Here is a 21813-nt window from a genome sequence, read left to right as displayed (position 1 = left end):
AGGATGTCAGTCACAGTCCGAGCCTATTTATAGGGTATTTCAGCAACCCCTCCCATAGCTCCAGTTTCCTTGTTTAAAACCAGCTTTCACACAACAACTTTTCCTCTCCTTTTCCAGTGGCAGAAGAAGGGAGTAGTTGCTTTTCACCTGGCACACAGCAGAGTATTTCTGCTCCTCTGTCCAGGCCGTGGCTTTTGTCCCTCGGGGTTTGGAGCCGTGGCTGGAGAGGGGAGCACCTGAGGTGCTCCTGTCTGACCACTTCTGCTTCCTTGGCTTCAGACACGTGATGAGAGGAAATTGCATTGGGATAACGCTTGCCATGTTAATTTTTAAGTTATTGTTGAGCTCTTAGCACTTCTGCTGGGGTTCTCCCCTTTTTTTTTCTTTTTTTCCCTTTCCCCTTCCTGACAACCTAGATGTAGTTTTGATGTTACCTTTCTCTGTCATGCTGTTCGTGTGGCACAGTATTTCTTTTTCAAAGCCAAAGGAGGGTTTAATAACATTCAGCTGATCACAGAACAGCTTTGCTCTAAAGGCTCATTAGCTAGGGCTTGTCTCTTGGTTGTTGCTTTTGGTGACACGCTTGTCACAGTGACAGAAAAAGCATATATATATATCTGTGTGTGTGTGTATCATCTGTTTCTAGCTCTCCTGGTGGGAGGCAGTGCTGGGAAAGCTCTTGAACTAAAGCTTTGCGTGCACCAGTGAGTGCTCATTTTCTAGTTTTTTTTTTATAAACATGGTTCTCAGCTGAGCAGGCTGTCCATGCCTGGACCTTGGGCATCAAAAGTTTGGTGTGTGTCAGTGTCAGCCACAGCTATTATAAAAGGACAGCTTCCAGAGGTGCCGTGAGTCCCCAGCAGTTTTGTGAAAACTACTGTGCTCTGTCCTGCTGCTTGTAAAGCAACTTTTTCTTGTAAGATGCACTTGCGGGGTAAAGCTATGAATGGCGTAGTTTGCTCATTTATTCCAAAGCTCACCCAGGCTTGGCTAAGAATGATGATATTGGATTGAAATTCATGGGATTAAAATTCTAGGAATTGGGTTCTCAGGTTGCTGCTTTTTCCCTTCTTTCTTCAGATGCCCCAGGTCCTGTTATTTAAATTTATTCTGCAAGCACAAAGCATAGAAACTCGCCAAAATTTCTGCCTAATTCTGAAAATTGGGATTTGTAGGAGCTGGGCTTTTAAGCAGAACACCAAAGGTGGCGAAAATCTGCGATAAATCACAAGAGAGCTAGCAAAGTTCAGCCTCACATCTCTGTCCAGCTCCTCTGCCTCTCCTTCATCCCTCCGCTCCTCACCCGCGGTGTGCTGATGCTGCGGGCTCTGGTGATGCCCAGCTGAGTGCAGGAGGGCTCATGGCAGCAGGTGTGTGCTGTGGGAAACCAGCATTGAGTACCTGCTGCTCACAGCACACAGCAGTGGAGAAGAACTTCCTTTAGGTGCCTGAATAGGGCTGCCTCACACCTTTCCTTCCCACCTTGATGTAGCAAGCTCGTGTTTAAAGTTGCCCAGATAAAACCTTAGGGTACCCGAGAACCTGAGGGGCAAGCTCTGCTAACCTTTTACCAGCAAACAGGGGGTTGTAATCTGAAGATCTGAGTGTTGAAAGGAGTATAAAACTAATGAGCAGTGATGCACTAGTGTTTTTTGTTTTTTTTTTTTTAAAAAAGTCTGGTTAATTGGCTTCAGAGCAGTAGTGATATTGTTCATTCTTTCCTAATGAAACTTGAACAGACCTTTAATAACGCCCTGGCTGCTCAGCAGTCACTTGTGCATCAGCAGCCATCCCTCTTGTGTTTTACAGCATCACAGAAGGGATTAAGTTAAGCTTGGGAAAAAAAAAAAAGGATACTTGCTCTGAAACAGAAATACTTGCACCTGGCATTTTTCAGGACCAGCTGTTAAAATTTCAGCATCAATCAGGCATCAACCCAAACTGAAGCTCAAAGCTAAGCAAGTTCTCAGTCTATTTTGCTATGTTTTTAAATGATCCTTCCAGGTGTAGGTACCCCAGCATATTAATTCTTAAGGATTTCCATGTTGTAGTAGCATGTAATCTGTGTTATAAACCGTTGTTTGGTGTTTTCTCAAAAGTCTCTTTTGGCTCTAAGTCTAAAGATGGCCATGCCTTGCACTGTGTGCTGCACTCATCATATTTTCTTTAAATAAAACGTTCCCTCATCTGGGTAAAACCAAAATAAAGCTCAACTTGTTACAGAAGCTCTGTCCTTACAGACTTGATTTTCTGAAAGACTTTGAGCGTCCTGCTGTGTACTTAAAGACCAGAGCTTAGGACCTTGTAAGGAACAGCTTCAGTTCACTGGAAAAACTCTTGCTAGTGGTTTGGGTTTCCTTGCTTATCATTCTTAATCCTTTACAGTTTTCTGTGGAGTCATATGTTTAAGAGAGCTGCTTTTTTGGAATTGGTGACTTGTTAGCTCTGTCTGCACGTGCTGGGTCCCGTGGTAGTCGAGTCAGCACTTCTATAATGGGTTTAAGACAACTGTTCCTTTTCTTTCTGTAGGCTCATAGCTGGCAGCCCGGAATCAAAAACCCGTACCGTGGAGTGGTCGTATGGCCTGTTCCTGAAAATGTTGAAATTACTGTGACGCTTTTTAAGGTATGTTTTTGAAGCATCATCTTTCCTATTTCATAAGCAACTTTAAAAAAAAAATCATATTGGAAATATCATCTTATGTTCACAAAGGCCTAATGTTTGTGAGTTTAAGTCGTTAACTGCACAACCTTAGGTCCACAGCTTAAATCCAGGAGAGAAGGATGGTCTGTGCCCTGCCAAAGCTTGCTTTTGCAGTTTAGTTAACACATTAAATTATCCCATTGAGCTGCTTACAGCTAGTCGTTGGCACTGACTTTAGTACGTGTGTGAGTATGCACGTAGTACGTGTGCAAGTGCTTGGGAAAGGTTTAGTCTGGTTGGTTTTCTTTAAATACTATAAGCCAGAAGTCATCAAAGCACAAGCATTTCTAGACTTCCTTGTTCAGCTGCAGTGCAGTGACCCTATTTCTTACGCCCTTGATTAGGGAACAGGATCCAGCTTCAAATTTCACAGTATTTGGTATGTCACACAAACGTCGCACTACTTACCTTAGCTCAATCTTAAGAGTGGATTCGGAGTATTTGAGCAGTAAAGGGAATTTCAGGTTTTGCAGGGGATGTTTTTAAGGGGCTGCATTTGTTCTATTAAAAAAAAAAAAAGTTTGTGGCTGCAAAGCAATGAGAGAAATTGGTTGTTATGCTAGAATTTAATTCCCAAATATTGTTGGACAGAGTCCTTTCTGCATAAAGAAAAAATGCAGCTTTGGATGTGTGACAGCACAGGAGGTTGCCCAGGAGGCAGAGGGTTTTCTTCTGGGATTTTCATTCTGTTAGCTCTTTCTCATTCTTTTATCTAGTGTCTCCAGCTACATTTTGGCTGTCCTCATTTATAATTTAGAGTTTAGGGCAGCAGTAACATTTTTTTCCAATTAGTAGTATTTATATGTCTGGTCTGGGGACTTCATCCCTGAAAAACTACTTAGAGGTAGCTTCTAGTTAGTCACTAAATTCACAAATGTGAATTTATTACTTGGTTCATTAAGCTTAAAAGGGCGGGGGGGTTCTCTCCTATATGTTTTTTTGTCCTTGCACGGCCAATGAAAAGAAATTTCCTGGGCTGCTGGTGACGCTATCATAAATTTGTCTCTCTTTGTAGCAGACGCATAGTCTTCAGCTGAGGTTCAAAAGTTCACTAGCAAAAATTGTTTGCCTTTGCATGCTTCAAGGGCCTCTGCTTGGATTAAGATGTTTAAGACCATTAAGTGACCACGCTGCGTGTCTGTATAAGCTGAATATGGTTATGTAATGCGTTAGACGTTACTTAATATTTTTAACATGTAAAGTGAAGCAGAAATGTACACAATTATTGAACGTGTGTGCAATAACGTGTTACGTGAAGAGTTGGACCTGAAGTTTCATTTGAGTGCAGTGGGGTGATGCAGTGGCTGTGCAATACAAGCATCTCCCACCCTTCTGCGGTCCCACGCTGCCTTTTCATTCCTAGCTGTGGTGCTGAAGGGCTGCATGTTGTAGTGCGAGGCTGGCAGCAGGCAGCGAGGGGAGGGAAGGAGCCAGTGTCAGGTGTTACTACAGCCTGAACTTGCCCTGCGCTGTGCCTCTCCAGACAGAGCTGTTTGCTGGACATCCTCCCCTCCTGCTCTCCCCAGAAACGAGTCTGTCTCTGTCCTGTCCATCACAAAGGTTGGTCTGGGAGGAGAGGAAGGAGTGTGAGAAACCCCAGAGGCTTTGTGTGCTGGTAACGGTACGCACCGAGGGGAACGAGCACAAGTTTTGCTTGATCTCAATACTTTGATTATAAAAGAAGTGCCATAGTCTTAGGCAGCTCTTGCATAAGTCTGCTCTAACAGCTCCTCAGGCTCCTCCAGCGAGAGTGCCTGGAAGTGCCCCAACCCCCTTTTTCTCTCTGCGAGGAGACACAGGTGTGTTACAGAGCAGAGCCTCTCGAGCAGGCTGGGTAACGCACCAGAAGCACTTATCTCTGTGGGCACAGCAGCCTGCCTGGATGAATGGCCACGAGCGAGGAATGACTGCAGGCAGCGTGGTGTCAGCACGGCTTATGCTGCGGCCGCTTGGCTCAGCGCTACCACAGCACTTGGGCTCTAGTGTGGGCTCTGTCCTCACACCTGGAGAGCTGCTCTTTGTGCAGCTGGTATGTTCTGGGCAAAGACAGTCAAAAGGAAATAGCTATTTTCTGCAGGGTTGATGGATTGGCTGGCCAGTGCTGGAGGAGTGCAAAGAGAAGCATGTAATAGCAGACTGCAGCAGCTGTTTTGGGAGCTGACTTCCAAGCCAGGTATTTATATCGTTTCCTCCTCTGGAAGGGGGGAGGCTAAAAGGAGCAGGAAAGCTCAGGAAAAGAGGTGGCTCACTTTGCAGTTCTGTAAAAGCCCCTTCAGGAGCCACTTCCCTGTGAAGAAGAGTGAGTGCTGAACATTTATCACTTCGCAATAACTGCACTTAACATGGTCTTGTTGTTTAACAAGCAGTGGCTGTCCCCTTTCGCTACAGCCTGAGAAGCTAAGGCAAGCTGCTGGCTCCACGTCCAGGCTGGCAGAGCCTCCTGATGGGAGCAGGTTGCTCCGACAGAGCTTTGTAGCAATCACAGATAACAAATTAGTGCAGTGGTGCTGTTTGAAATGGAAGTGCAGGGACGGGAAAGAGCAGACTCCAAAATAGACAGCTACGTGTTTGGGGAAATGATTCACACAGTAGTGGCTGTGCATTTGTAAGTGGCTGTTGAAACGTGTTGCTGGTGGGATTAGGAGATAAGTTGAGGTTTCAAGTGCTGATGAGAATGTTAAGAATATCCTCTTCAGTAGTCACCTGTGGACACTTGAGAGCTGGCTAGTGAAGCAGTTGTGATGGGTCAGCAGACAAGATACTTGGCATTATCTGCACATCCCTATTTTGGGTGTTAGCTTGTTGCCAACCATGTATCTGTAATTCAAGCAGAGCAAGTATTGAAGAGACAATAACCTTCATTTTGAAAATTTTCACTTCAAATAAATAAACTTTTTCTTTTCCCTTAAGTTTGGATCTCTGGTAAAACTTTAGAATGCTCTGGAGTCATGTAGGGAAAAAGCATCAAATGGATATACTGATTCAGCCTCCCCTAGCTAGCTCTAGCTCCTGTCCAGCCAGCCAGCTGAAGTGCTAATTACATAAAAAATTCCATTTGTTCTGAAAATGTCCCTGCTTTCTCTGCTGCGCTGTACGTTGCTGTTTGGTTATGCCTTGGATTTCCCAACCAAAATGGGAAGAAAGAGGCACTGTTAAAGAACAAACCTATTGTGCATTTTAAGTCTGTGATTTGTAGTGCTTTCATAGAAAGATCCCCAAATGCCAGAAAAGCGCACTGAATTCACATTTTTCATTGTTGCCATGGTAGCACTCCAGAAGTTCATTTTTAGAGTCCCTGCATAAACAAGGTTTAACTGTCATATGTGAAACCATGTATATTTGCTTGTGTTCTTATGTACAAACACGCACCTATATTACCTTAGAGAGATTTTAAATGAGATTTTTTTTCTGCCTCAGGTGAGGCCAATGCTCTTAGCAAAGCCAAGTGAATGTCGATTGCACCATGAAGATTTAAATTGCAAGGTCATTATTTTCTAGCTTAAAAGCCAAGGAGCTTCCAAAGCTAATATGTTTGTTCATTGAGAGGAAGCGTGGACTTTGCTTCACTGGGTTACAAAAAGCACTCGTTCTGTCAGTAATACACATGGTTTGTCCCACCAGTGCGCTGTTGCAACAGCAGGGAAGATCACCAGCTCTTCGTTTCAAAGTTGGGAAGAAAGACACTTTAAAAGGCAGAGTAAAATAAGAATAAAATAGACGTCGAAAGGAGACTTGTAGTGGTTGAAAGTATTCCCATCCCCACATATGTCTCTGGATAAATCACATGGGAGGTTAGTAGATGAGGTTAGCAGTGCCAGGTAATCCAGAGATGCCAGCCCCATCCCACAGTGGTGGAGCTGTTGTCAGCTTCTGGGCTGTTCCTGAAATCCCACCTTTCCCCAGCAATCTGAAGGGGGTGGTGTGTGTCGTGTGGCTCGCAGTCCTCGAGGAGTTTGCTGTACAGATCACCTCCTGCAGTTTTGGGGGGCCGTGGGGCAGCTGGAAGAGGGAAAAGTAGGTTCACTGAGGCAGAAGGGCAAATGTGTTGGGGGAAATTCTGTAACTTTGGCTTTGTTTGAGGCTGAATATATATATATATATATATATATGTAGAGAGAAACTTAAGTTTATAACTTCAGATATTAAAAAATAAGGACAGCTGACTAGTATGCTTGTCATCAGTTATTTTCAGAAACAAGCAGTAATGCATGTGATATATTTTGTTTGTGAAACACCCTAGTATTTTCTACTCCGAGATTAACAGGCAGCCCACTAGCTTTCTACAGATCTAGATGTCCCGTAGTACCACACAGGACAGTCATTTTTCAGCTGACACGTGGTACATAGTTCCTTTGTCATAATCAAAATCTAACTGAAAAAGCTGCTTCTCCTCCTTGGTGGCTTTTTTCCATCAAGTTGATAGATTTGTTATACATCACACTCAAAGTCACGTAATTTACCTTGCTATAAACTAATGCCTTTATTTCACTAGCATTACCTTCCAATGTAGCCAGTCTTTCTTAAGAGAAAAAAGCCTTCCGTAACACCATTCGCTAGAAGTGAAGAGTGAAGCCCTGGTTCAGAAGATACTTGTTTCTGCTCAGGAGAGAGCAGTGGTTTCACCTGACTCCTGGGAGGTTAATCCATAAGAGAAGAAACAGCCACATAGACAAGATAAGATGTTGTGTATCAGGTATAAAAGTCATAAGCCTCAGGGATGTGAGAAATGCAAAATTCCATTTGCTTACTAAATTTAATACCGGGGTTAGTGTGGGCACTAACTGTAAAACTGGAGTTAAAAGAAAAAGTCAACCTTGTTGTCTTTCTAGTCCAGAGGCTGTACAGGCAAGTGTGAGCTTGGAGTAGCAATGCACAGGGACAGGTCTGTTTGGTGCTCGCTGCCTTCTGGAAGCTCAGCTGAACAGGAGCTGACCAGAGCTGTGTGTGATGTTTCTAGACTAATCGGGCCTCTGCAAACAACATTGGAAGTGACAAGAATTGGGTCAAATTTTGAGGCTTCTGCAGCTTCAAACAGCCAACTACAACCACTGAAGACAGATGTTGGAGTACCCAGAGCATCTGCTGGAGGTTACTGGCAGAGGAAGATCAAACCCCGTCATCGCTTGATCTGATTCAGCATGACAGGCCTTAAGTCCTTTTATTCCCCCAGAAGAAAGACCGAAGATTAAGGCTGGTATGAAGTGATATAATTGAAAGACAAGCTTCAAAAGCCAGGAAAGCTTAGGGAGGAGGCATGGGGAAGGACGGAGGAATGCAGCAGATGCTAACAGTCTGAAGATTTTCCCCACCTGCTCTGGCTGCTGCTCAGGAGGAGCAGCAGTCCCTTGTTTGCCAGTACCTTTCTTTCATTTCTGTTATGAGAGAAGCAGCAATAACTGTGAAGATAACTTTTAAACTATTACTGGAGATGGGTAAACTTCGCTCAGTCTTCTGAAACCACTTCCCACCCTGTAGAAAGCATCTCCTCGGCAAAGCCCCTTGAAGAATGGGCTGGTGATGACCTGGTAAAAACCAGGAAAAATGGGATGCACAGGTGTCTCGTTGCTTTCCTTTTGCCCTAGCACAGAAGGACTGGCTGTTTTATGGCAGTTGGCGCGTGGATGGGCAGAATAGAGGTGCAGAAAGAGGCTGATGGGTGGGAATGCAGAGGAAGGTTTCTGGGATTGAGTTGAGGGTCAGCGTACCTCTAGGAAGGTAGTTGAGAGTTCCCAGGTAAGCACGATATGGCTAGGCTTCAGCTGGTGGACCCAAATGCTCCACTGACTTTGAGAAGGGAGTGGGGAACATGGTTGTCTGAGGATATCTAATGGGTATCTCACTGTAGGAGAGCTGTAAGGTGATCTTCTCTCCTTTGCACAGTTCCCTACTCTTGGTTTCCCACCAAAGCATCTCTTTTGAGCGCTAAGATCATCTGCTTGCCAGAGCGAAGAAAAAGGAAGGGCTGAGGGGGAAGAAGGCTCCAAAACTTAGTTGAAGATGCCAAAAAAGAGCATCATACTGAGAGGTTAATGTGTGTGGAAAGAAAAACAAGAAAATGAGCCCCATTTCTTGATACTGAGAATGGTGATTTAAAAAAATAATGATATTGAGAAGAAATGGCGAGTCTTCTAATCCATTCACCCAAATACAGTTTTCAATTCGAGGTAAAAGTGCAATAAATCTTGGATGGAGTGTAGCTGTGCTTCTGCAAGAGATTGTTAGAGAACTATCCATTTGGCTCTTGCCTCCTCGTGCTCCTTCTGTGTTAGTAAGGTAGCGATGGTATTGAGGCAGTTTCAGCCTGAGAAGAATATTACACTGTTTGTTCCTTGAGCTTTTTAGGTGATTTTCATTAGCATTTGCTTTCAGGAGGGAGCAGGGGAGTGAGGTCTGTCTGTAACTCTTGTCATCAGGTGTTTCCAGCTGCACGTTTTCAGTGATGAGCTGCATCTGCTTGCAGGTGAGGTGGGGTTTTGTGTGCTGTGTTATCTGGGAGGACTTTCACATGGTGAAAACTTGAAAGGCTGTAATAGTTGTTACTACTAGGGTGATTCTTCGCACAGCAGTGCTATTTTTCCTAGGAAGTAGTCAGCTGTACAGCCCTCAAATGATAGTTTGCTGCATTCATCACTTGAGTTTTGTGTGGGAACTGCATATAGAGTTAGGGGTTAGCCCTGCAATAATGAGGGAAGTACGTGCTGTTATGCTTTTTACTGGTATTTACCCCCTGCAAATCCAAAATAAGCCAAAGAATTAGGCAGATTTATAAAGGCATCGTTTTTATAGAGGCCACACATGGAAGTGTTAGCCCAAAGGGTGGAATGGTGGTTGCAACAGAAACTATTGTAGGGTTAATTATAGTCATATCTGCTAATGCTAACCACATAATCGAGTTGTAAATTAGCTAGAAATAGGACAATGTGTGCTGCTCCCTGGATTTCTCCTAAAAGCATTTTAGTGAGAAGAGTGAAGCTGCTTACTTGTCTATTGCAACTAAATGCCAAGGCTGATCTGTATAAGCTTATTTGGGGCTTTATGTTTCTGAGTCATTTTAAGACTAACAAGAAATGTGGCTCTTTAATAACAAAGAACATATTTATGTTTAAATCTGAAATACCTTACACGTACACAAAGTGTCCAAGTCTTAGCATGCTTCATGCCAGCTGGATTTTTGGTTGTTCGTTAGAGAAGCCCTTGAAGTTTTTCACTTTTCTTTTTTGTTCTGTGTAATTGGTATCCGGGGGTAATAGACTGGGTTTAACTTTCTTGAGGTGTTCGCTTCTCTGTAAAGTACACGCTAGCATGTTAAGCAGTGAGAAGTCTCTTTGATATACAGTATGATTTTGCTCTATCAGATTATCAGAAGTGTACAGCAGAGCACCTGATTCTGTGGCCTTCAGAGGTGGGAATCAGCATTAATGCCATCAATAGAAGGGCTTAGTTTTTCTTTATAGATTGTCGTCTTGCATGGACAAAATAACAAGTGCTTGGTTTGTTACCTAGGATAAAATACCAGGCCCTGAGTTTGCAAGGAGTTTTATGGAAACCTGCAAGCTTGCCTTAATAGGTTTTGGAAGTTATGAAGAAAATTGAGCAAGATGAACTCTTTAAGAGTTTAGTCACATATTAAGGAGTAGCATATTAAACCTGAAGTGATTAATGATCCTATTAAATCTCATTATGTCGTTTTATGCTGTATCAGAGGAAGCAATTAAACAAAAAGGTAGTTGCCCCAGGTTAACTTGTGAAAATGATAAGTATTTAATAGCTGGATTACAGAAAATGATATCGTTGGAATTGATGTGAGATACAGCAAAGCAGCAGGTAGTGTGCTCTTTATTTACATAATGCAGAACTGCACAAAGCTGATTAACGTGATGGATGTATGATTACATAATCTGATATTTACAAGTATGTTAATTGGAACATGGAGATACCTAGGTATCTTATTGTATGTATCTAGCTGCACTTCTGTCTTTAAGGCTAGTGGTACAATATGTTTTTACACTCATTTGTAGCATTCAAATTACTGTGATTTTTAATCTATTGAGGTTTACTCATATAGCAAAAGAAATCATATCAGATTTTGATATCAATTTCTAGTACCATGGTTTTTATTGAAACTGCATGCCATTGCTGGAGCAGTACGTTTAAAAATGGGTATTGCGCACGACACCTGTGGACGTGGCTGTAAAATACGCAGCTAATGCTGGTGCCCAAGGCTGAATTCGCCCTGTGAGCGTGGTTGATGCCCAGTGGCACTGCTGCTGCGTGAAGAGCCGGTGTTTTACAGGGGCTGCACCCAGCAGCAAACTCTCTTTGCTGGATTTTGTTGGAAGCACTGCGCTGGAGGGGATAAGGTGATAGTTGTCCTCTTGGATTTTATTGTAGTTCAGTCAAAGAGGAGGCGTATTTAAGAGCACTCTTTTCCAACTATTTTGAGCGCTGGAGAAGGAAAATGACTGTTCTTTTCTGGAGTTGTTTATGCTGTAAACTTCCTGTTTTCTAAATTTTTTGTGTGTTTGATGAGAGCTAGTTAAAGAGCATTATTTCTCGTACTGGGTTACAGTCCCTGTAATGACTGCATGTCAGACTTGAAGGCAAAACTAGGGGTAACTTGCTAGTTAAAGCAAAGACCCGAATAAGGTGATACTCAGATAAGGCTGTAATGATTGAACGTGAGACTTGTAGTGTCCTGGGAGGGAAGGAAGGAGGGCACCACTGCAGATACACAAGGCAGAAGCAAAGTCTCTCGATCCATTGTCTTAATTTACAGCAGCAAGACAGAATTAATGTAGTGTCATCAATGGACTTCAGGCAGAAGCACGAAAACTCTGGGGGTACTGAGGGATCTCACCGAGTGTGATGAAGGCAGTTATAGGGGAGTGACGTTTATCTGCAATTATCTAAAGCATGCAAGTGTCAGAGGCAAATGAGTAGTTGAGGGGTTTCCTGTAACCAGACATAATGGGATAAAATTGAGGTATAGCAAAATGACTCTTCCTGTTAGGAAGAAAGGCTGAAGTTACGTTCCTTGCAAGAGAACATTACTTTGTTATAGCTGCTCAGAAGTATGACTGGATGATAAATTAATGACATTAAAATATATACATATTTCTTAAGGTAAGATCCTTGATAAAGGCATGAAGGGGATGACTTACATTTTCTGACATTATCTTGATTTCAGACAACACGATGTAGACTACACCACTGCACTAAGAGCTCGTGAAATTGGAAATAAATGCCAAATCTGTGAAACCCATTATTCGTCTTCCTGTTGGTGAAAACAGTTGTTGTTCCTTGAGTGTAATGTAATAGAAGCATTGTGAAGGAAGGACAGGTGTCTAAGTAATCTGCAGTGAAGCGCGGTGCTCAGCTGAAGCTATGGCTCTGGATCTCCGCTCATGCTTTGAGCATGAGGTGGTGGGGACGATGGTTTGGATGCTTGCTGTAGGTGGGTGCCTTCTCATGCCAGGGAGGAGCAGCACCTTCCTCCACAGTTCTCTGCGAGATGTGGATGTGTTGTACTTACTGGAAGGTGGAATGTAAGAATTCAAGTGACATTTGTTTATTCTTTGCCTGGGATGAAAGGAAATAAAATTACGGGCATATATCAGAAGAAACCTCGTGTGTGTATCCGTAGGAGGCTTTATTAAATCCTTGGCAGTTTTACACCAACTTGTTTGTCATCTCCTTGACATCTGTTGAAGCCTACCTCCTAGCTGAAATATTTCCCTCCATCATCTTCAGTGGGTAAAAATATTTCTATGAGTGTATTAAAATCTTGGCTGAATTTCTCTCTGTGGCACCCTGGATTATTTTTAGACTTAAGTTCTCTGGTTTGTTTTTCTAGGATCCCCATGCTGAAGAGTTTGAAGACAAAGAATGGACGTTTGTCATAGAGAATGTAAGCTGGAATGTTATGTTTTTTTTATACATGTGAGACAATGATTAATAATGAAAAGGTGTCCAAATGCTGGAAGAGGCTTGAGTAAAATTTGGGCGGCTGAGACACGGTAAAACCTTGTTCCACAGTAATGAAGGCTTATTAAAATGCCCATTCTTACGTCCTGGTTAAGTATAGGTAAGTGGGGCAGGGTACCGCACTGCTTAAGTTCTCTCCCTGTAAGCATCAGTCGTCTTTGCATCATTTTGTGTGAGCACTGGAGTAAACAAGTTAGAGCTGGATTATGACTCATGGTTTTATGGGTTATGACACATTATTTTTCTATGAGCTGGGGAGTGAACAAGTCCGAGCTGGGCTGTGACATCTGTACATCTCGCTCTGCAGCGCACCCTTCTCTGTTTTGAATGCCACTTGGGAAGTTTTGTCATCTGCGTTTTATAACGCAGGGTGGAGAGGTGGGACTAGCAGTTGTTGCCTTAGAAAAGAGCAAGAGAAGCATGACGTGCCCGTGCTCTCTGGGATCCCTGTCTTGCATGGAGCTGCACGAGGGCTGCGGTGTGTGCCCAGCAAAACCCAAAAAGGTGGTTCCTGTGAAGCTCAGCCTAGAGGAGCCGTGAGCTCCCACAGCTTCCCATAGAGCCGAGCTCCTGAGGGCTGTGCAAACAACAGGCTTTGCCAAATGGCAGGGCTTAATGTTACGTGGAGCAAGTGCTTCGTGAGCTCCTTTTTTCTGTTCTGTCCTCCACATTGGACTGCAACCCCAAGTTTATGTCTCATTAATATAGTTTCATTCTGGTCTGTTTCTCAGTAACTCAATTTAGTTTTTATTTTTGTAGCTTTAAAAAATGCTCGTATACCGAGTTGCAGTAATGTCAGAGTTGGAGCACTGAGGTATGCAAAAGCAATGGAATTTGCCTGTTACAGTTATTTTGCCTTAAAAAAAAAACAGCTGCTTTTTCTTTCTTTTGATATCAGAAGTGATTTGGGTGTTGAAAGCAAAGGTTTATTCTGACTGCCAGTGACCGATCATTTAAAAGGGCTGACAGCCAAGTGCAATTTATACTTTGCTTTTAAATGTCATGTTTCTATTTTCGTTTATGGGACTTGGGAACACAAAACACAGTTTAGTTACTGCTTCCTGGAGTTTCCTTTTCTATCTCAGTTTATTTTAATCAGGGAAGTCTCCATCACCAATTGTCACTGTACAAGTTGCTCTGGATAAAACAATGTCAGTATATGTCTCAGTCAACCCCTCTGGGTATAGCTGGATTTCCTGTGACGTTGCAGCAGACTTTTTTCAGAAGTTTATAGTGCACATATAGACTTCACATTCCTTGCACGTGGCTTTTTCATATGTTGTTGGATGATGTCTAGAGGCGGCAGCAAGACGCCTGATGCATGCCGTTCTCACTTTGTGCCTCAGATCTTCACTGAGCTGCAGTAACAACTTGCAAGGTGGGAGGTTTTGCTTGGGTTGCTGTGCCCCAAAACACACAGCCTCTGACAAAGCAGATGGAAATGGTTCCAGTAGGTATCAGTTACGGAGCAGTCTCTTGTTATGTTCAGGCTTATTCTTTACAACCACAGTTATGCCATTAGTTCATCCCATGAGAACTGCCGAATGTTTGCTGATAGATGCTTATTGTTGGATTAGAGCAGTTAATCTAAACAGCACTGAGAAATACTCAGTTTATTAAATAGCATTACTGCAGAAATTGAGACCTTAAACAACAATAAAACTGGTTGCTTTTGGTCCCCCTGCCCCCCCTACAGAAAGCTGTAGATATTGCCAACAAAATCTGCTCTGCAAATATACTTGCAATTATGGAGAAACTTTTTTCCAAGAGTAACAGCTCCACTTAGTGGTGGATGAAAATATGTTCATCTGTTGCAGCAAGTAACGTCTGATTCAATGGCTGGTTGACGTTTCAGAGCACAAAACACCTGCTTGTTCAACATTGGGGAACTGAGAGACCAATCAAAACTGAGAGAGGTTAATCTTCCTGCTTCCTAAACTGTTGATTTACTAATTTCGGGCTTAATGTAACATTTTTCTGGTCTTAAAGAAAAATATTTGTCACTGAATTGGGAAAGGACAGGTTACCTTTGGGCAGGGTACGTTTACAGTCCTTTGGGAGCCTTTCCTTTTTGTCCAAATATGTTCTCTGCCCTCAGAGTCTGCAGGGCTTCCCTTCCTTTTTGGTTAGCAACACTGAGAATGCAGGATGCTAAACATTTAGGGATGTTCTTCCGTTATGAAGCAATTTGAACCCTGCTAAGATATTTATTTTGAACTCTGCTGAAATATTTATTTTGAGGTTTTTATTATTATTATTAAAAGTTAGCATCCAAAATCATTTTGTAATGCTTCTTCAGCATGCCCGAGCAAGGATCAGCTAACAGATATGCGGCTTAAGTTTGAGGTCTGTTTGCAGACGCTGTCAAATTCAGAACAGGATCAGTCTAGACTTCCAGGTGAAGTTTTAATAGCAGTGAGATGTGGTGATTTGTTCAAGATCATCATGCTGTAAATGAAAATGAGGCAGGGTATTTATGGTTTTTAGTTATTATGTTCTTTTAGTCTTGCAAGTACATTTATGTTCTGATTTTTTTAAAACTATTTTTAACACATTGGCTGCTCTGTATTTGCATTCTAGTAAGTGAACCTTTGTCATCTCCTGAATGTCTAATCCATAAATACCTTGTTCATAGCATGGTTTGTTAATATCTACATGTCAATATTCTTTTTCCATAGCTCTCTTCCATGTTTTTCTCTCCTTCACAGCTGCATTCTTTGTATATTCACTGTGAGCTTTCCTGTCTCAGATTGCATCTTTGTTTAGGCAAACTCTGTTTGGTTATCTGACTCTTCTTCGTGAGATAGTTATCTTGGGTTTGTTACTCTTCTGAATAATCATATTGGATCTTCGTATTGGTTGTTGCAAGATGGAGAGCAAGAAATTCATAGCTGAGTAAGACTCCTTCATCCTGTGAGGAGGTAAAAGGCTTTCAAACTCTTACAGATTGGCATGAGTTTATTCAGTGGGCAGGGTCTACTTGCTTTTCATGTAAAAATCGAGTAAGTGATTTTCTGTCATTACTCTGAAGGGTAATTTGAGCATATGCTGTTTCCCCTCTGACTTTAAACTGGTCCTAATATGTTGAAGTTTTTTGCCTTCAACAAGAAGTCAACAAGACTTTTTTTTGACTTCAGCAAAAACTTTGTCTAAAATAAAGGTAGCTCAAGTCATGGAAAAATGTCATTTTAATCCCTAGCATGCCCAAAGCTTCACTTTGCAAGGAGTATAGGAAAGGATGCAAACACATGCACTGAGGATGGACTCACATTTACCTGCTTGCTGATGGCCTTGGAGACCGATTCCTTCTACATTCTTAAATGGAATTGAAAAGCTCATAGGAGTTTTTCAGTGGGTAAAGATTTGGTCTATGAAACAACTTTTCCAGTTTTCTGTTTTGCAGATGAATGGAGAAAAATGTCCCACCATTTTTTTGTTTGTTTTTGAAGCTTTTTTCCTAGACTTGCCTCGGCTTGGGCTGGAGGCAGCTTTACCCAGTCTGTCCTGCAGCGTCATTCCAGACAAACACTTGCCTAAACTGTTTCTTAAAAGCTTTTTAAGATGGGATCTCTGCAGCATCTCCAGGCAGCACGTTTCAATGTTTCATTGCCCTCACTGCTGGGAATCCGTTGATGCAGTTTTGGGTTGCTATTTCTTGCCTTACCCATTACGGATATGGAGAACAGATTCTGCTTTCTGCGCGTCTGGAAGCTCCCTTTCGTTATTCTTGCTTCTGACTAATCACCCACAATGATGTGATAGTGGTTACACACGGGATTTTGTTTCCCTTCATCGCATTAGCAGATCATTAGCATTGTCTTTTAAAGGACCATTTGTGTAGGTGAGTGTTCAGCATCCTCTGCTTGTGCTGCCCGTGGCTTCCAGGGACCAGCACCCAGCTCTGCCTGCACATCGTCACCTGTGGGGCAAAGCATTGCCCCAAATTTCCAGGCTGTTCGTGTACTGAGGTCTTGGGAGCTGAATGCACTTGCACACCTATCCTTTCTAGAGATTTTTTCAGCATTTCTGACATCCTGTTTTAGGCCACTGTTTTCTGATAGTGCCTTTTTGAATATCTAGGTAGTGAAGGGTGAAGAAAAACCCCTGCCTTACTGAAAACGTTTCCTTGTTTTAGATGCCAGCCTTTCAAGTTTGGCAGTGTTTGTAAGATCTCAAGAGTGTATCATTCTGTGAGACAAATTCCTACTTCTGGTTATTTTTTCTCCCTTGACCAATAACGATATTTTAAGTGGTTTCTCCAGGAAAATGTCCAAGAAAGCTGCTGCAGTGAGAAAACAGATGTTTTAGAGTTTTCCGTTCAAGTAGCCTACAGCAAACAGTTATAAAGAATAATAAACTTAAGCTGGAAGATGAGTTTTCTTTCTGTCCACTGCTTTTCTTTAGCTTCAGGAGCCCTAACCCACCATGGCTTCTGAACCATCCTCAGCTCAAATGTGAGCAATGCCTCAAAATGAAAGAAACGTTAAAAAAAAAGTTACAGAAAATTTAACATGATCTAGTTTCATTTTATTAGAACAAGTGCTCTGTTATGTTTTCTTTCTCCAAAAATTCTGTACTGTGATTGCTTATGATTAATTTTCATTTTGAATGCCCTAAAGCATCTTACATCATTCACAGGTTCGGAGAGATTACTTCCTGTCCTAAAATGCCCATCCATTAGTTTTAGATATGACAACACAAATAAAGATGATAAATAATGTGAAAGTAATAGGAAAGAGGGCAGGTGGACAGTGTAGAAATGAGCTTGTTCCTGGGATTAAAGGTGACTGATTTTAAATGCAATACAATAAAATGAGGTATTAGGAAGACAGGAGCTTCCATCAGATGCAGCTTTGAATGTGTTATTTTCTAAATGAGGCTTTTCAAGAAATACCAGCTCATCTGAATTTGTGGAGTAATTAGCCCACAATTTTGGTAAAATCAGACTTTTAGACTGGCTGTTTAATTCCCTTCAATGATACCAGTGTTGCTACAGTAACTTCACAAGAGCAAGTTCTGCTTTACATTGGAGTAAAAGCGTGAGGCTAGATGTCAAAAACTTCACACCTGTTTCTGGAAATAAATGCTGGGAGGTGAATACCAGTGTAGCGTACTGAATTGAAATTCTGAGTACTGTCAGCTCCGTTTGCAAAAAGAACCTGGGGAAAAACAGACTGGCATGTGGAATAAGACGATTCTTCGTTTGCTGATCAGTTGCTGTATCAGAATTTATTTCAAAATCTTGGCTATCGCTTCTAGTGCATCTTTGTGGCATGTGGAAGCTTAAGTCTAAATTGGCTATTTGATTTATTTAAAAAAAAGGTAATCAAAAAAGCTATATCACTCACTTTGTATTTTCTGCTTGAAATAAATTTTTGGCTTAAAATAAGAAACAACCAGGTTAGCCTTTTTCTGAATTAAACGTCTGCCTTTAATACATTTAGAATAGGAAGCTCGTGGTTCAGACATGCTTTCCTGGTCCTTTAATTCCACTGTCATATTCTGCTGTATGTGATTATGTGAACTGTGACTGACTGTCTGTGTAAATTAGGCTGGGTATTCTGGTCTAGATATAGCTGGGAATTAAATGCTGCTTTGTCAGCCACCTCACACTTGCTCTGCTTTAAATTTAATAGAGAATCAGAAAACTTGTTTTGCTTTTTGTTTTTGCTTACATTAAATATTTAGCACTTTGTTCTAGTCCAGGAATCTCCAAGATTAGGGTCTTGGAGCAAAACTTGCAGGAATCTTTGTCTTGATTGGCTGGTGGTCTGTTTATGGGGGAAGCAGGGCAGAAGACCTTGCCTGCATTTTATAATTTGCAGACCTGATCCAGCATCTTTCATAACAAATCAATATCTCTCATCCAGACTACATGGTAGCATGTGTAAGCAGTTGTAACTAAAAGCCAGGATCTGCAAGGGGCAGGAGACGGGCCTGTGCAGCGAGTGACTGCTCCTGGTGTAGAACAGATGTCCTGGAGCAGAGGAGTCTCCTGTCCGTCAGCACTGACCCAGGAGGTATCGAAAGCCACTGCTGAATAGTCGGCATCTTCTGTGAAAATTACAGAAGGCAAAGGATGCAGATGACACCCTTCACAAATACGAGTTCTGCTGGAGAACTTCTGCACCGAATGCTGTAGGACAGTTGCATTTAGTGTTAAGTGAGCAAGATGTGAAGACTGGGCTGTTCAAGGGAGGTGCCCCCCTATGAAAGGCAGAGCATGTGGAGAGGAGACACAATCGTGCTGGTTGCGAGGGCAAGTGCTGCAAAAGATTCCCCTAAAAGCTCCGTCAGCTCATGGCAGTTCTGACCCACAGCAGCCTCTGGATCTCACTCTTTTCTCCTGTTTTTTTTTTTTTCTACAAATAATTCTGGAAGTTTTCTGTTGTTACTTGATCCTTATCACATGAAATGTGCTGTCTAAACTGTCCTTCAAATAATAATATTTCTGATGCAATGTTAATAACTGCCCTAAGTGGAACTGTATGGAACGTATTTGCCTACAGATTATACAGCAATTTGGAGAACTATATTACAGCTTTTCAATTTAAAATTTGCTAGAAAAGACAAAGTAATCTCATTTTCTGATCTTCATGCTACACTTACACTAGAGGGTCTCACAAATGGAAGATGGAGACAGGAGGGTGCAGGGAGTGGTACGGAGCAGCCCAGGCATCACGCGCTCCGTTTGTAAGCTCCGTAAGTGCTGTACACCGTAACATTTACAACGGAATGAGTTTGATGACATATAATTTATATGGTTATTATTGATTCACAGTAGTAAAGTACAACTGTTTTCTGAATTGCTAGAACCATTTTGTTTAGGGTTTTTTGGCTTTATTTCCTTGCTAGAAGTACATGTCTCCTGTAGATGAGTGTACTGTGCCAGACAACTGATCGGGGTTGCTATCAGTGGTATTCTTTGCCAGCTGGAGGGAGGAAGCTGATAAACAAGGCAGACAGCTTTGGAAACGAACCCCTAATACTACATTAAGCATGTTTAAAACCAGCAGTGTGTTTCAGCCACTCTTAGCATATGTTTATTCATAGAAAATCAGCAGTAAAATAGACTTGCCAGCTCACACAGAGTCTGCATGAGGTCTTTTCTCTTTCAGACATCAAATACAGAATAGTGTCTTGGTAATTGTTTTACAGTGGGGTTCTTAATCATACTGCAGACATAAGCTGAGCTGACCAACTTGCCTTTTAATAGAAAAGTATTTGCTTTTAAGCTTGTTCAGCTTGACACTTTTTTCTGCTTTTATGTGTTTGAGTGTGTTTTCACATTTACATACAGTCACAGATAGTCACAGATACGTGTTCGCTCTCGATGCATTTCAGAATATCATTATTTAAAATGCCACCGTCTGGGACGACATTATGATGGATAAATCTCATTTTTGACCCAGTAGCCATACGGTGTTGAACCAGTATATGTTGCAGCCATGTAGTACAAAATATTCAATGTGGAAAATGGGAAAAATGGCAACACATTTAATGAAAAATGTTTTTGACATAAGTCACCTTCAAAGGCAGATAATCTGGGAGTCCAATTGAATACGTTGGTTGATTTGAGATAAAACCTTGCAGTTGTATGTGCTCAAAGTACAGAAATGTGTGTCGAAAAAAGAATTAAAATATCCATTATTGTGTAAAATGTAGCCCTGCATTAAGTGACTGGATAGGATTGTACATGCAAGCAGTCACAATTTAACCCAGGGCATATTATTTAAGAATAGTGGCCACCAGCAGAACAGGAGCTGGCTGACAGAAAAATAAGAGTTCTGGGTTCCTGCAACCCTTTGTTATTAGGAAAACCATCTGGCAGTGTAATAGTGCTGAGTGTTATTGCCTTCAGCCTCTTATCTTTGGTTGTTAGCTGTCTTAATAGAGTTTAATATAATGGAAATTAATTGACCTTCATAACTTAATTAACGCCATTCCATTCAGTATTTTTTCCCTCTCAGCATATTCTTCGTTCTGAATTGCCCCCGCGCCATCGTATTGCTTTTACGTGTGAAGTTTCTCCTTTCCCGTTGTTCAGTGTTGTGTGTAGCTGGGGCAAATTGTTTCCTGAATTTTGATGGGCAGCATGCAAAGAACAACTTCGGGCTTAGTTGGGTGTGTAGAAATGTTTCCTGTGGACCAGAGCTGAGAGCAAACAGGAGGATGGCAGGCTGAGTGCGATGGACCTGGGGCTGAGCTTGTTTAATACCTGGTGGTGCACAGTCTGAAATAGGAAGCCAGTGGGTTTGACTCTGAGGGCTTTGCCTGCTGAAAGTAAATATACTTCTTAGTTTGTGGAGATTTTCCTTAAAGATTCCCAGTTCTTATATGCAGCTCTAATGATCTATACCATGGGAGTATTTTGGTGGCAAAGAATAAGATGTGGGAAACTCTTTAAAGCTCTGCTCCCTATGGCAAAACAGCTCCACGGAAGTCAGCAGTCGCAGGAAGGCACAGTACAAAAATCAAAAAGGACATAAGATATCTAACAAATCAGAAGCAACGTCGAAAAGTACGTGAAGAATTATTGATATGGCTAATGTTGGTGCGTAAGGAGTTGTCTGCAATGGAAAGGCGAACAAAAGGAGAATGGCTGATCAGGTAACGTGAGCAGCAGAGAGAATAAGCTGTCGTCAGGCCAAAGTGGAGTAAGAGTGAAGGACACACCCCTGCAGAAGTAACTCCACTAAGTGCCAAAGCCCGGAATGACGGAGGTATCAGGTGCCTGCTTCCAAGAGCAGCCGTAGGAAGGAGCATAATGAGTTTTGGAGGATTTTGGCTGTGTGCTTGTCAGTGAAAGGACAAAATGGACTATTTGAACAATAACCCTAAAAATCTGTCAACGAAGAATTAGTATAAAGTTGTTCCGTGAATCATCAGCATCAGTCTTTGCTATAATTGGTTATAATTCATGTTATGTAACTTTAATTACATCGTATAATGAAAGAAACTGATTTATTTGGAAGGATTTAAGGTATTATATGGGCTGCATAAATAGCTAGTGTGGATGCTGTAGAGGAAGGGTAACAGGATATTTGAGATCTATGGAACAATTTAGGGGTTTCAGCTGGATTTAGTGGAATGGCTTTAATGCAGCCTGCTCCATAACTACTACCT

General features: G+C 42.0%; 1 protein-coding gene across 17 annotated transcripts in view; it reads left to right on the top strand.

Annotated features, from left to right (window-relative positions):
- The window catches only part of EHBP1 (EH domain binding protein 1), a 213889-nt gene that overhangs the window by 36739 nt on the left and 155337 nt on the right, over positions 1 to 21813 (top strand). For all 17 annotated transcript variants that reach the window (XM_080584712.1, XM_080584705.1, XM_080584719.1 and 14 more), the window contains exons 4-5: positions 2530 to 2625; positions 12557 to 12610. In XM_080584712.1, the coding sequence (XP_080440838.1) occupies positions 2530 to 2625; positions 12557 to 12610 (150 nt within the window). The remainder of the gene's footprint in view (positions 1 to 2529; positions 2626 to 12556; positions 12611 to 21813) is intronic.

The sequence above is a fragment of the Anser brachyrhynchus genome (genome assembly GCF_964034855.1).
Source record: "Anser brachyrhynchus genome assembly, chromosome: 3".
NCBI lineage: Eukaryota > Metazoa > Chordata > Aves > Anseriformes > Anatidae > Anser > Anser brachyrhynchus.
This window is presented reverse-complemented; position numbering and strand designations above follow the sequence as displayed.